Below are 15,375 nucleotides of genomic sequence, written 5' to 3' on the forward strand. Positions count from 1 at the left end.
GAGTCTTTATGTTAGTGAACAAAGCTAAAAAAAAAAAAAAAAAAAAAAAACTTTAGAGTTTACGGAAAGTAAACTGATTGGTTCACTTAAAATACAGTACTTCTAGCAAACTTACTTTCTGAGGGCCACGCTTGCTGGCTTACAAGTATGGGGTTAGCCTCTTCTTCCTTTAACTCACAAAAGTAAACAAAAGGGAGGAAAAAATTCCTCATAAACAGGCCACTGTTTTTTACATTACAGCCATATCTTTGAAGGTTCAATGACACCTACTTTGACTTATATAAAATCTAGAATGTGAGCAGTGGTTCAGTCTTCCCTGTGTAATTTCTTCCTCACACCATTTGAATTGCTTATTTTACACATCTGTCAGAAGACTTGAACTACTGGAATTTTTTGGCCAATAAAATGCAGCAACCTAAATAATGATTAACAAAATCTTATACTGTAGCTGTAAGGGCTACAACAACCTACAATTGCCTAATTTTTCATAATAACATTCTATAATACATATGTTGTGCAATAAAAATTAACATACTTTAAACTATTGAAATAAATCTCATTACAATAGTGTTCTTTTCTATCTAGGATTTTGTACATCTATTTTAAATCCAGTCTATCTGCCATACATGTATAAAGCATCCTTCCCTGTTACCAAAATAACTTCTTCAATAAAATATTAGCATACTTAAATGGGCACTCAATAAATATTTGTTTAAATGAATAAATGAGTGAATAATCACAAAATGCTAGACTAAGGCCCCCTGAGAGGTTTGCATTAGTTTACAGAATCGTGTGTTCATATGTTCAGGTGTATACATCTAAATGAGACTTAATAATAGGCATTAAGTAGCAGTTAACTATTAATCCATTTCTGTCTTAATAATTATTCTTCAAAATATACACAAAAAATGTGCTGAGATAGAGTTCATCTACAATCATACCACTATTATTTATATACTTTAAAATAAGATTTGAAATGTTAATACTAATATGAAATATTAATAACCTATATGTCAAAGTGTTTGTAAAATAAAAAGGCTAAAAGTAAAGAAGAATGCATTATGTTAAACCTAAATGTATGCTTGAAAATGTAATCAACACAATTTCTTGAACATACCTTTAAAAAAAAGGTTGTACAAAGAAGTGGCTGTTACACCCAATTAACAAAGAGCATCTTAATATGGGACCTTTTTCATTTTAAGTTATGTGACAAGTAGGCCAGAAAGAATATATTGGTAAAAAACTTTGTTGGGTATTATAGTTAACATTTATTATTAAATCTTAAATCAAATAAACACTATACATGTAGCTTTACCAGTACAAAAAAAATTTAAAGATTTCTAAAGGTATGTTCTGACATCTGTGTTTTTAAATTCACTTACTTTTTATTATAGTATTAGAAATAATTTGACATAAAATTATCTGGATATAAAATAAGTTTGCTCTTACTGAATTCGCTACAAAGAAGTTAGGAAATAAGCTAGCAAATAATTCCAACTTTAAGGGCAAATGGTCTTAAACAAACTAAAGAAGTTGCATATTTAGCAAACTTGTTTAAGAAGTAAATTAAAGTAAATAAAATCGGTAATAAGACGGTCAGTATTAAAATGTTGCTGTAATTTAACTTATTGAACTTCCTTTTTGTTTCACTCATTGTTGGGTTTTAGTACAGGCATGAATGATCCTGTGATCAGTTCAAAAATGAAGACAGTGGCCAGGCAAACACCTCCTTTCCAGTGCCTATCAGCACGTCTTTTATGTTTTGGCGTCCATCTTAGGAGTATCAGCGAGGTGGTGTATAAAAAAGCTTATAAAACAAAGGTCATCATGTTGGCAACACACATGAACATTAAGTGATTTCATTTTGTGGAAGACCAAAATGTTGGTTAGCAAAAAAGTTGAAGTAAATACTTAAGCTTAACTATGAAAACACACACACATATATATATATATATATATATATATATATATATATATATTACACTATACTTTTATAGTAAATGCCATTGCTGATGTATCATTACAATACTATAAAAACCATTTCAGAATTTGATTATTCAAAGCGTGCAATAATATAAACAAAAACAAAAAAATTGGGAAAGGATTAACAAATCCACGATTGCATACTCAAAACAAAAGCATAGATCCTTGGAGCAGTCTTTTATATTGCCCAAAATGAATGGTACTTAGGTGAATGTATACGATTTTCCTGTATTCTTTTAGCATATAAAATAAAAAAGAAATATAATATTACAGGAAATCATAACCTACTACAACTCAAACTCTCTTCTTTAGAAATAGAATATTTATAACAAAGAGGGTGGTCCACAAAAAAACTGTGCCTTACAATTAATTTATCCTACAATAATGCTGATTTTTAATAGCAAAGCTATCACAATGTAATCATAACCAGGCCTAAAAGGAAACATTTATTGTTAAAAAATTAGATATAAAGTATTAATGCAAATAAAATACTGGGTAATATTGAAAAGAAAATCGATGAACTTTTTAGTAGATTTTCCTTCTACTTAAAACATTTTGAGAGAACCAAGCTATATTAATCATTTAACTATACAATCTAATGAACTAAAAATAATGGAATTTTTCTCCAAGTATTTCAAGCACAGCTCACTACTTCTTATCCAAAAAGATTTAAACTTCTATTCTCTACCATTCCCAGACATTTCTGCCAACATCATAAAAATTACCTTTTGTCATTTCCTTCTCACAATGAGAATTCCCTAATCGCACACATCTTTTAGACATAGACACCTCCCCACCCACCTCCCCACCCACCTCCAAAAACTGGTTCAGAGCAAAGACACACACAAAAATAATGACCAAGCTCACATTTCTTGTTTGCCCTTCAAGCGAAGTCGGGTGTCTTCAGCTTGCCTTTCTGGTCTTCAGTGTTGTCACTCATTGCTGGGAGATGTAGTTTAGGACAGCATGAAGCAGCAGAAATAAAAGCTGTTGCTTTAAGAAAACGTTTCTTAAACACATGGATAAAACAACTTTTACTGACTTCCTGGCTAGGTTGCATAAAATCTTAGAAAGGCTTGAAAAGTGAATGTCTATAAATGGGAAAAAAATAAAATAAAATCTAAAAACTTACGTTCTGAACACATTCCGAAGGATGTCTGATTTGATTTGAAAGCAGGTTTGTATTGATGAACAAACTTTATTTTGTAGAAAATTAATATTCCCTCTAATTAGAAATTTGCCTTGCCATCTTCTATATTAATCCTGTCTCTCATGGTATAGTCATACATGCAAAAAATCAAGTACAATATTTCCCAAATGCATGGACACTGTGGAAGCTTCATTTTGAAAAAGGCTTTTATTTCCCTAAATACTGGTGACCAAACGTCATTGAATGTACCAACACTTTCAAATAGCCCAAGAGACTTAAAAAACCTTCTAAGTTTGAAAACCAAAAAGTTCTGAGTTTTTCTGTACCCCAGGACGATTTTCTTTCCTGAAGCTCAAGCCGAGAAAGCAGACAAAAGAAGCTGATTTGACTGAGCTGTGCCAAGTCTTGCCTTTTTTTCTTTCCTCAGCTCTCCCTCTGCCTCTCTCTCTCCCTCTTTCTCTCTCTCACTCTTTGCTCCCAGTATGGCAACCTTCCGAGCAGTCTTGGCGGAGGTCCAGCCTGTGCCAGTCTGTCTGAATGCTTGTCTCCAAAAGATGTCCTTTGCGGATCAATTAATACATTTGAAAACAGGAAAATGTGGTACGGTACCGAAATCCTGGCACCAACAGCATCGACTTCTGCCAAATCACCTTACTGATTTCATGGTATCCTACCTTTCATAATCATTACTAACATGTTCCCGGAGCAATAAAGGAATACTAGAAGCCATTCACTGTTTAGTAATAAGGAATCTGTTCCCTAGAAATATCCATATGCAACATATGCACAAGCTGCAGTAAATCAAAATTCTCCTCTGAGAAGAGATGTATGTAACTTTAATAAGCACCACATACTGTATTTCTTTTTATGAGACTTGCTTTCTCTTGTCCCGCTGCAAAGAATCATGGGAGAATAGAAAAGGAGGCATACAGATTAAAATTAAAACTCTATGCTCAAGTAAGTAATGCTTTATCCTATGGGAAAAGAACATAGTTCTGACTTATCAGCAATTCCTATTATTAAGGAAACTTTAATTTTATAAACAACCTATCCAAAATTTTACAAGAGGTAAAGGAGGAAATTATTTTCAAAGTATAAATATCAATTAAAATGAAAAGAAAATGCTTAGGATGGATTTAGTAAAATTAAGTATATTTTAATATATGAACCTCAATTTCCAACATAGTCTCTTGTTTGCTAAATTCAAACTAGTAAAGTATAAATACTGTTTATTTTTATTTGTAGCATGCACATCTTTTTAAGCAAACTAGCTGTTCTGTGCTTCACATATTTACTTGTCCTTTGCAAATCAATTAATAATTTGAAAACAGGAAACTGTGGTATGATATGCAAATCCTGGCACCAACATCAACATCTGCAAATCATTTTCTGATATTTCATTTAAAAAATCATTTTTACCTTTGATTCTTGAAAATACAGCATAACCAAACTCTATAATCATCATGGTTTCATAAAAAGAACCAGAATAAAAGGTTATAGTCCTTGGCCCTGTCTTTCTAATGTATGTAACCTCAAGTTCTCAAATTACTTAATCTTTATAATCCTCAGTTTGCTTATCTGTCAAATATAAAAATGAGTGACTTCCTCTCTGTGCTCCAAAAATACTCTGTTTATACTCAGCATACCTTCATTCTAATTGTACTGTAGTTAGCTGAGTATGTGTCCTGTATCAAGCAAATGTGTCACCTCACAGGCAGGACCATCTGTCACTTATCTAAGAAAACTGAAAGTCTTGCATAGAACTTTTCATATGTAGGTGCTCAACAAATCTCTTAGATAAATGAATTATGGCCATGGATCACACAAATATTACTCTAAAGTTTTCTAAATCTATCAAATCCTATATAATAAAAGGTTAATATGTAAATTGACCGAACGGTGGAATGACCAGTTGCTATGACAGAGACTGACCACCAGAGGCAGATGCTCAATGCAGAAGCTGCCCCCTCGTGTGCTCCCAGAGTGGGAGAACTACTCAGCCAATAGCCCGGAGGCAGGCTCAGGGCTGGTGAGTGCAGAAGTGGTGGCGGGAGCCTCTCCCACCTCCGTGGCAGTGCTAAGGATGTTCGACTGCTGGCTTAGGACTACTCCCCTAAGCCATTAGTCCGACATCCTCCAATGGCTCCCAGACTGTGAGAGAGAGGGCGCAGGCCGGGCTGAAGGATCACTCCACCCCCAGGTGCATGAATTTCAAGCACTGGGCCTCTAGCATGATAATAAAAAACAAAACCACATATTACTAAATCATAAATTTGAAAGATCAGAGAAATGCTACAGAGATATAAGGGATGAATTAAAGCAATAAAACTCCTGAATTATCCTTTCAAATAGAGGTGGGCAGAATGACAGTGTGTTTGAAACTTATAATAAAAGTATTAAAAACTACAGAAAAAGAGAGAATCTTGAAAGCGACAAGAGAGAAGTGACTCCTCATGTACAAGGGAGCCTTGATAAGATTAACAGCTGATTTCTCATTGGAAATGATAGAGGCCACAAGGGAGTGGGACGACATGTTCAAAGTATTGAAAGAAAGAAAAAAAAAATCTAAGAATTCTATGTCAGCAACACTCTCCCTCAAAAATCAAGGAGATGTTAAGACATTCCCAGATAAACAAAAACAATTTATTGCTAGCAGAGCTGCCCTACAAGAAATACTAAAGATACTTCTCTTTCAGGCTACAATAACAGAAAATTAGACAATAATTCTAACCCACATAAAGAAAATAAGAGCATAAATAAAGGTAACTATAAACACAAATATTAAAACCAGCATAAAGCCCTAATTGGTTTGACTCAGTGGACAGAGTGTCAGCCTGCAAACTCAAGGGTCCCAGGTTCAATTCCAGTCAAGGGCATGTACCTTTGTTGTGAGCACATACCCAGTAGGGAGTGTGCAGGAGGGAGCTGATCAATGTTCCTCTCTCATCGATCTTTCTAACTCTCTATGCCTCTCCCTTCTTCTCTGTAAAAAATCAATAAAATATATTTTTTAAAAACAGCATAAATGAATTTTTATTTGTAACTCTTTTTCTCCTTCCTGATTTGAAAGACAATAGCATAAATAATTATAAATCTGTGTTGGTGAGCATATAGTTTATGAAGAGTTAAACTGTGACAGCAGGATAAAGGAGGGATGGAAAAGCACTATACAGAAGCAAAGTTTTTGTAAACTATTGAAGCTAAGTTGGTATTAAATATGTTAACAGTAATCCTCGGAGCAACTACTTAAAAAGGGGAGGGAAAACTATACTATTACCATAGAAAAATATTTTTAAATATTTATTTAACACAAAAGAATGCAGTAATGGAAGAACAAAGGAATCAAAACAAACAAACAAAAAAGAAACAAATATAAAGAGAAAATGAAAGAAGTAACTCCAATCTTATCAATATTTACATTAAACTTATTGAACTGAAGACTTCAATTAAAATCCAATTCACAGAATGGATAAAAATAAATTATCAACTACATATTGTGTACAAAATAGGTTGAAATAAAAAGCATAAAAAATATGCACCATGCAAACAGCATCCAAAAGAAAGCTTGAATGGCTAAGACTAACATCAAACAAAATAGACTGTAAGACAAAAACTGTTACTAAAGACAAGTAAGGACATTTTATAATGATAAAAGAGTTAATTCATGAAGAAAACATAACTATTATGAACATATGTTACGTAATAATAGACAAACATGTAAATTGACCATAACTCCGCTATGCCCACAGCCAATCAGAGTGAGAATGCAAATTAGAAGGCCAAAGATGGTGACCACCCAGCTGCTCCAGATACAGATTGACCAGGGAAGCCAGGATGCCTGCTATGAGAGTGGGGGAAGGGGGCAAAGGGATCTATAGGAGCAGAGTACTGCAGCGAAGATAAGACTGCAGACTCCGGAGTCTGCAGCAAAGACAAGATGGCAGAGAATGAAGGCCTGTGTCCCAGGTGCTGGAGGAAAATGGGTGCTGGAAACCAAGGGAAGGAAGGTCTATTGCACGAATCCCTTTGTGCAATGGGCCTCTAGTATACACATAAGAGACTCAGGTACATAAAGCAAAAAAATGAAATAATTTAAGAAAAAATACAATTCTTACAAATAGATAATTTTCCAATAATATTAGTTGGAGACCTTAAAATTCTACTTTCAATAATTAACAGAACTATATGGAAGAAGAGGAAAGAAATAGAAGACTTAAACAACACTATAAAGCAAACAGACCTAACAGGCATCTATGAAACACTCCACACAACAACAGTTGAATACACATTCTCATGAGTACACAGAATATTTTCCAGGCAGACAATATGTTAGGCCATAAAACAAGCCTCAATAAATTCAAAACCATTGAAATCACACAAAGCATTTCTCCAATTATGATGGAATAAAACTAGATATCAATACCAGCATAAAAATTAGGATAATCACAAATATATGAAAATCAAATAACACTTCTAAATAATCAATGAATAAATAATAAAGACTAGACTGAAAATAAATGAAAGAGAATAGAAAAACAATAAAGAAATCAGACAAAGGTATTGCAACAAAACTGCAAACCAATATCCCTTGTGCATACAGATGCAAAAATTCAAAACAAAATACTACCAACCTGAATCTAGAAACATATAAAAAGGATTATAAACCAAGTTTATCCCATGTTCAAGTGGGATTTATCCCAGGAATACAAGGTTGGTTCAACATATAAAACACAATCAATGTAATATACCATATTAATAGAATAAAGGACAGAAACCATTTTTTCATCTCAATATACAGAGAGAAAAAATTTGACAAAACCCAACATCTTTTCATGATTAGAAACTTCAATGTGAATAAAGAAAGGAAGAGCACTGAAGAAGAAATAAGTACAGGTAAAATAAAAAGGTTTTATTTTTCTAAATTAAGAATAGAGCTACCATAGAACCCAGCAATCCCTCTCTTAGGCATATACCTGAAAAACTTGAAATCATGTATTCACAAAGATATACTACTATATACACCTCTGTGTTCACTGCAGCATTATTCACAGTGAGCAAGACATGGAAATAACAAAAGTATCCTGCAATAGAGGAGTGGCTAAAGAAGTGGTACATATACACAATGGAATATTAGCCATAAGAAAGGATGAAATACTGCCATTTGCAACAACATGGATGGACCTTGAGAATATTATACCAAGTGAAATAAGTCAGTGAGAAAAAGCTAAGAACCATATGATTTCACTCATATGTAGGATATAAAACTGAAACTCACGAACACAAACAGCAGTGTGGTAGTGGCCAGAGGGAAGGGGGTGGAGAGAGAAGGGAGTCCAAATATATGGTGACAGGAAAAGAGCTGACTAAGGGTGATGGGAATACAGTGCAATATGCAGATCTTGTAACCTGAAACCTATATGGTCATGTTGAACAATGTCACCCCAATAAATTTAGTTTAAATTTTTTATTTTATTTTAAGTGTTCTAACAGATAAGTTTGTCCAAAAGAAAAGCCAGAACCACGATCTCCCAATAATTTGCCGAAATTACTAACACAAAGGGAAAGAGGAGAGGCCCCCACTAAATGTTTTCTAGGCCTTTTAGAAAACATGGAGTTGTTCCTTTGGCCACATACATGCGAATCTACAAGAAATATGATATCGTGGACATCAAGGGAATGGCACTGTTCAAAAAGGAAGGCCTCACAAATGTTACCATGGCAAAACTGGGAGTCTACAATGTCACCCAGCATGCGGTGGGCATTATTGTGAACAAGCACGTTAAGGGCAAGATTCTTGCCAAGAGAATTAATGTATGTTTTGAGCACATTAAGCACTCTAAGAGCCAAGATAGCTTCCTGATAGCTTCCTGAAACGTGTGAAGGAACATGATCAGAAAAAGAAGGAAACCAAAGAGAAAGGTTCCTGGGTTCAACGGAAGTGGCAACCTGCTCTACCCAGAGAAGCATGCTTTATGAGCTGATGGAACCCATTCCCTATGAATTCATGGCATGATAAGTGGGAGAAAAATAAAAAAGACTTCTGTGCTGATTTTTTTTTAAAATATCAGCAATGTACTCAATTATATGCTTTATGGTGTGTGTATATAAACACTTCTGAATGCTTATATATAAGTGAAATGAATAAAAATGATGATACAAGCGAAAAGAGGGAGAAATTAGGATTGTTTTGTTATTGTAAGGCACTCACACCACCTGTGAAGTGGTACATAGTGTTATTTGAAAGTGGATTTTGATCAGTTGTGAATGTGTATTGCCAACTCCAGGGCAATCATTAAGAAAAGTAAAAATTGCCCAGGCGGCATGGCTTAGTGGCTGAGCATCAACCTTTGAACCAGGAGGTCAAGGTTCGATTCCCTGGTCTGGGCACTTGCCCAGGTTGCAGGTTCTTTTCAGAGATGAAAATGTTCTGGGACTGTGGTGATGGTTGCACAACCTAGTGAATATACAAAAACTGCTGAATCATATACTATAAAATGGTGGTTTTTATGGTATGAGAATTATATCTCAATAAAAATAAAGTTGCAGTCACTTTCTCCAGTATTTTTGAGGATAACTTCCCAAGGCAAACCCACAAAGCCCTTTAAGTCTCTTCCATAGAGGAAATACTATAATGAGCTATAAAGCCCTGTCCATAAATCTGCTTCAGAAATCTATCCAGCACATTCTAATGCCTTACTCTGTTTTGACTTGGTTCAATCCCAGCCAACTCCAGGATTCCTGACTGCACTGAAACACCGCTCCCTCTGGCCTACTGTCTTGGTTCTGACTCCTCAGGCAGCCTGCTCTCCTGGACTGCCAGGTCCTTTTTGAAACAGTCACATTGTCTTCCCTCCCTAACTGCCAGGCCCAGTGAATTCAAAATTTTGATAATCACCCTCCTCTACATTAGCAAATCTTCTCTTCCCATGATTCACCTTGCTCTTCACACGTACCCTGATCCCTGCAGGCCTACGGCAGGCCTTCTCTGTGCTATCCCATGATCTGCCTCAACCCTTCAGTCCCTGCTTCTCCTCCATCTCCCTGTGGTTTCCTCTCCCGGCCACTCACTTGGACAGGACACTATTCTGTTCCCACAAAGATACTGACCATGGGACTGTAAGTTCACAATGGTACTTTCAAAAATAGGGCATTTTCCTCTCAGTGTGCACTGTTTATCTGATTTACTAGTAGCCCCAAACCTTTTTATTCAACTTCACGTAGAAAGTACAATCATCCCTAGACATTTTGACTCAGTGGATAAGAGTGTTGGACTATGGACTAAAGGGTTAGGGGTTTGATTTCAGTCAAGGGCATGTACCTTGATTGTAGGCTCATCCCTAACCTGGTCAGGGTGTGTGCAGGAGGCAACCAATTGATGTATATCTCTCATATGATGTTTCTCTCTGTCTCTCCCCCCACTTCCACTCTCTCTAAAAATCAATTAAGAAATATCTTTGGGTGATGATTAATCAAAAAAAAGGAAAGAAAAGAAAAGAAAAAGAAAGTATAATCAGAAAGGACTGATTCTTAGAAGTTTTATATAGCCTAAAAGTGGTGACAGATGGTAGCAGGTTAAATCTTTCTACATATTCAGTAGAAGTCTACTGTGCATGGCAGAAGGAACAGGAGGCCAAGTGCACAGACCTCCTCTAAACCTGTGGCTTTTCAAATTATCTTCCAGGGAATCCCTTGGAGTTCCCTGGAAGTGACAGGGCATCTACACAAGACATAGAAATGATAAGCAGGTGAGGTGTTAGGAGATCAGCCTTGCATTAACTGGAGTAACTGTTTTTATGAATTATATGTATGGGGTTCAAACAAGGTTTTGTTCAACAGAAAAAAAGTTTTTCTTAAAAAACAGTTTAAAATCTTTTTTGTTTTAAGCCAATCAAGAAAAACACTCCCTAGTGAGGTAATCTAACAAGAACTTTTGGGGTTCTGGATGTCTCACAATATTTACATGAGTTAATAGTGTTATCTAAGATTTATGACAGTAGTAAGTATCCATTCCCTAAACATATCAAGAATATATCTCTCTTGCCGGGACTGGTTTGGCTCAGTGGATAGAGCTTCGGCCTGCAGACTGAAAGGTCCCGGGTTCGATTCCGGTCAAGGGCATGTACCTTGGTTGCGGGCACATCCCCAGTGGGGGGTGTGCAGGAGGCAGCTGGTCGATGTTTCTCTCTCATCAACGTTACTAACTCTCTGTCCCTCTCAATTCCTCTCTGTGTAAAATCAATAAAATATATTTTTTAAAAAAGAATATATCTCTCCTGTCCACAAGATAGAAAATGGGGGCACGGGGGAGAGATAGAGTTTACTTGACTATTTACCTACTTTCTTTCCTTACCTAGATTTAGATCTTTAGATCTGTAATCTGAAACCCCAAAGAGCACAGATCTGGTCTTCTTTCCCAAATATTCATTACATTTTGAATACCGTTATCCACTGAAAACAATTCTTTCAAGCGTGATCTGAACAAACACAATGTGCAGGCCTGTGCCAGAGACATGGAGCCCCTGCCATCACGGAGCAGATATATAAACAAGTAATTACAGTTACAGATTATGTTAGGAGCATGTCCATGACATCCCAAGTAACAGGAAGGAAATAACCTGCTGAAGAGTCATCTACCAACCAACCAAAAGTCAAATGCTTGTCACATTAATTAGAATAAAGAGAGAAGTTTAAAAAATACGTGTATTCGTTTGCACATATTTACTGTGTTTGTATTATGTTTAAAGCAGTAAGCAAAGGCTCTTGGAAACCCAGAGGCACATCAGAAATCACCCCAGCTCTCAAGAAGCTTAAAGTCTAGTGTGAAGATATCTAAGACACTTAAAGTTACTATGCTTTATGTGGTAAGTGTTATCATCTAAATATTTCCCTGAATTCTTACTTTTCCTTGATTCTTCCCAGTATCAAAACATAAAAGATAAACTGCCTTTCCACAAAGTTCAAATGTGGAATTGTGATGGCCAATTCAAATTATATGTATTCTTTTTCCTCCTTCTCGTCTCTCTCTTCTCCACCATCACACCCTAGTCATTATCTGTATTCATTTATTTATTAAATCAGGATGTGCTGAGCACTGCTTATGTAAAAAAAACATGGGGTAGAAGCCACAATGAACACAAAATGACATAAACAAAAGGTAATTATGCATTAATAATAATAACCAAGATAATAACTACTTTCACATTCTTTAATTCATTCACTCTTCACCCAATCTTTGGGAAAGATAGATTATCTTTCTTTATAGATGAGGAAACTGACATCAGAAGTTATGTGATTTTTTCCAGACCATTAGACACATATCCAGAGAACAGAAAATTGAAGCAGTTATTCCTCATTCCATTATTTAATGAATTCAGGAAGATGGGAAAAATACAGATGGCCTCAGACATCCCAATACCTATTTAACAATCCCTCTGAATGGTTAATAGGTACCTCAAATTCAAGTTTGCCAAACCCAAACTTTTTATTTTTCTCAAAAAGGCCCATTCTTCTTCCAGCCTCCATTAAATGGTAGCATTAAACACTCAATTGCTCAACCCAAAAATCCAAGATGCATCTTTGATTTATCCCTCATCACCTTCTAGAAAGAAAAGAGACAGATAATATCAAGTGTTGGCGAGGATGCTACAATCTGAAGCCCTCATAAATTGCTGGTGGGAATATAAAACAGTAAATAGTTTGGTAGTTGCTTTAAAAGTTCAACTTATACTTATAACAGAAGCCATAAATTTCCATCCCTAAGTCTACCTGTGAGAAAATACATGTCCACACAAAGACTTGCACAAGAACTTTCATCAAAAAATTATCCTTAATAGACAAAAACTGGAAACAATCCCAAAACCTACTACATGGTAAATGGATAAACAATATGTGGCCCATCAATAGCTCCAATGCAATAAAAAAGCACAAATTACTAAAAGGGAGGGTGATAAGTATAACAATAACTAATATTTATTTAGTACTTATTATGTGCCAGACATTGTTCTAAACACTTCTCATTTTATTTCATTTAATCCTGATAATAGTAATACCTTTTTCATAAATATATTATCAACCCATTTTTCAGGCTAGGAAACTGAGGCTTATAAGAGTTTAACTACCTTGCCCAAAGTCATACAGTTAAATGGCAGAGCTGGAACAGAACCCAGGCAGTCTGCCTCCAGTCTGTGCATCTAACCACTGCAATTGAGCTGCTTCTCATCTGAAATGATATTTCAGAAAGATTTATCAGGTTGTAAACTGTTGGCTGAACTAAAGGAAGGAGCAGAGAGACTATTGGAATCAATCACATCCTATGGGGCCAGCTGGGCCTGGAGGGTTAAGAGCCATTTGCTGCAGGCAGCAGAGGGCAGCAAAGGGCTGTGGAGCAATTGCTGGGCCCCTGCCCAGACTTCCAGCCAGCTGGCTTCCAGTGGAGGGGAACCTGAAGGAACAAGGTGAGTCAGAGATGAGAAGCCTACCCCTGAAGAGAAGGGCTGAGAGCAACACTGTCCTGAGGGGCCAGAAGACACAGATCTCAGAAGAGGGGAGGAGTCTGGAGAGAAGTCAGAGGGGCTCCAACCCAAGCTCCTCTTAGAATCTGATGCTGCCCAACTTCCTTCACATTTCACTTCCAAAGCAAAATATTAATATCATGACCTATTTTTCTATTTGGAAATGAACTTCAGGTCTTTTAAGAGTACAAAATTTGGCTTTACCTTAGCTTTAAGCTCCTCTTTTAAATTCAAAATATTCACTTAGGACTGGTATCTAATTCTCATAGAAGTTGTTTTAAAATTAAGCAACACATTCAAATGCCATTCCCAAGCTTCTGACAGATCTGAAATATCTGAATACAGATACAATTAATCCACAGACATCAAAATTGTTTTATTACCTAAAATCTTCCAAAATTGTTGTTTGGAGGAAAAAATAGAATAACAGATAAAACTGTCAGATAAGGAAAAAAAGACAACCCTCTCAAAGAAAATTTCTTATGCATGCTTTTAAAAGTAAGTCTCAAAAGTTAAAAACAAAAGAACTGCTCTGGACCGCCCAATCTGATGCTTAACTCAGGCTTCCTTAAATAAGCAGAACAAGTAGACATTGTAGGTTTGTGATTTACTCTTAGAAAATGGGATTTCTTATTTCCCAGGAGAAAAGCTATAAGAGCATCAATAGATTTCTCTGGATATCAAATATTTCTCCATTATTGTGAGTAAATTATATTTAGATAAAAATCAGATGAATTAAATTTCCCTTTAAAATACCCATGAGATTTTAAAAATACAAATGTGTCACATATCCAAAAATAATATTTTATCCTGAAACTTCCATAGGAATGTCTCCCTGTTAAAATAATTAGCCAGAAAACAAAACTAAACTGAGTTTTAGATGTATTAAGTTCAAAATAATTTATTAAAATTAAATTGTCATTTGCTAATACTAAAATAAAATTTATAATCTTTTAAAATCTCTGGAAATATGCCTTTATATTTTTGTCTTTAATCTAGAAAAAAATGTATCTGAATTAGTGATAAGTTGAATAGGAGCCCAAGTTTTATTTAAATGCTACATACACAACGAAGAATATAAATACAGTCAAGTGTTTCCAAATTCTTGAGAAATTCACCCCCTTGTTCAAGGCCTCAAAGTTCACGGCTCAATTATTCTCATCTGTGTTATTTTTATCTTCATAACTAAACCATAAACTTAAAAGAAGAAATTATTAACTCTTTTAATCATTAGTATCACACTGAGCACATCTATTTGTTCAGTAGTTATGTACTAAATAGCTATTATATAATGTTCAAAGGTAGCTGCTCCATGAATAAGATAATGAAGCAGAAATACTACTTGCCTTCAAAGATGTTACTGCTTAGTGGGGGGGGGGGGGGGGTGGTAAATTTATACATGAGACAAGACTAAGGGAGTCACAAATACCCCTTAGTGGAAAGAAGGGTCCTGCAAACCCAGTAACTCATTACCATCCCCTCTTGCCATTCTCCTACTTCGTTTGGCATCCAGTCAAGTTATAGTATTACAAAATTCCACAATCTCTGAGAAATAACTTGAAATGTTTTTTTAAATAGAAGATGGAGCCTTTGAGCATAGATATCAGCTACCACCCATGTCAAAAAGAAGTCTGGCCCAGAAAGAAATCCACTACAGACTGATTCATTTGCCTTTCAGCATAACCATTACTGCTTGTCTCATTTTCAATTCTTATAAGTATATTTCCAGTA

At 35.5% G+C, this 15,375-nt stretch overlaps 1 protein-coding gene and 1 pseudogene across 7 annotated transcripts in view; one reads left to right on the forward strand and one right to left on the reverse strand.

The window, feature by feature from the left end:
- MSRA (methionine sulfoxide reductase A) overlaps positions 1–15,375 on the reverse strand; it is a 389,871-nt gene that overhangs the window by 352,538 nt on the left and 21,958 nt on the right. Inside the window, exon 1 of one of the 6 annotated variants that reach the window (XM_084886496.1) lies at positions 3,116–3,617. The exons of the other annotated variants lie outside the window; for them this stretch is intronic. Coding sequence (XP_084742622.1) covers positions 3,116–3,128 — 13 coding nt within the window. The 5' untranslated portion in view covers positions 3,129–3,617. Of the gene's footprint in view, positions 1–3,115; positions 3,618–15,375 lie in introns of those variants that run through there. 6 annotated transcript variants of the gene reach the window in all.
- On the forward strand, positions 8,669–9,146 carry LOC311622576 (large ribosomal subunit protein eL21-like; annotated as a pseudogene). The gene has a single exon. The product of its transcript is annotated as a large ribosomal subunit protein eL21-like (transcript).

This window comes from Pipistrellus hanaki (assembly GCF_964339955.1).
Source record: "Pipistrellus hanaki genome assembly, chromosome: 5".
Classification (NCBI taxonomy): domain Eukaryota; kingdom Metazoa; phylum Chordata; class Mammalia; order Chiroptera; family Vespertilionidae; genus Pipistrellus; species Pipistrellus hanaki.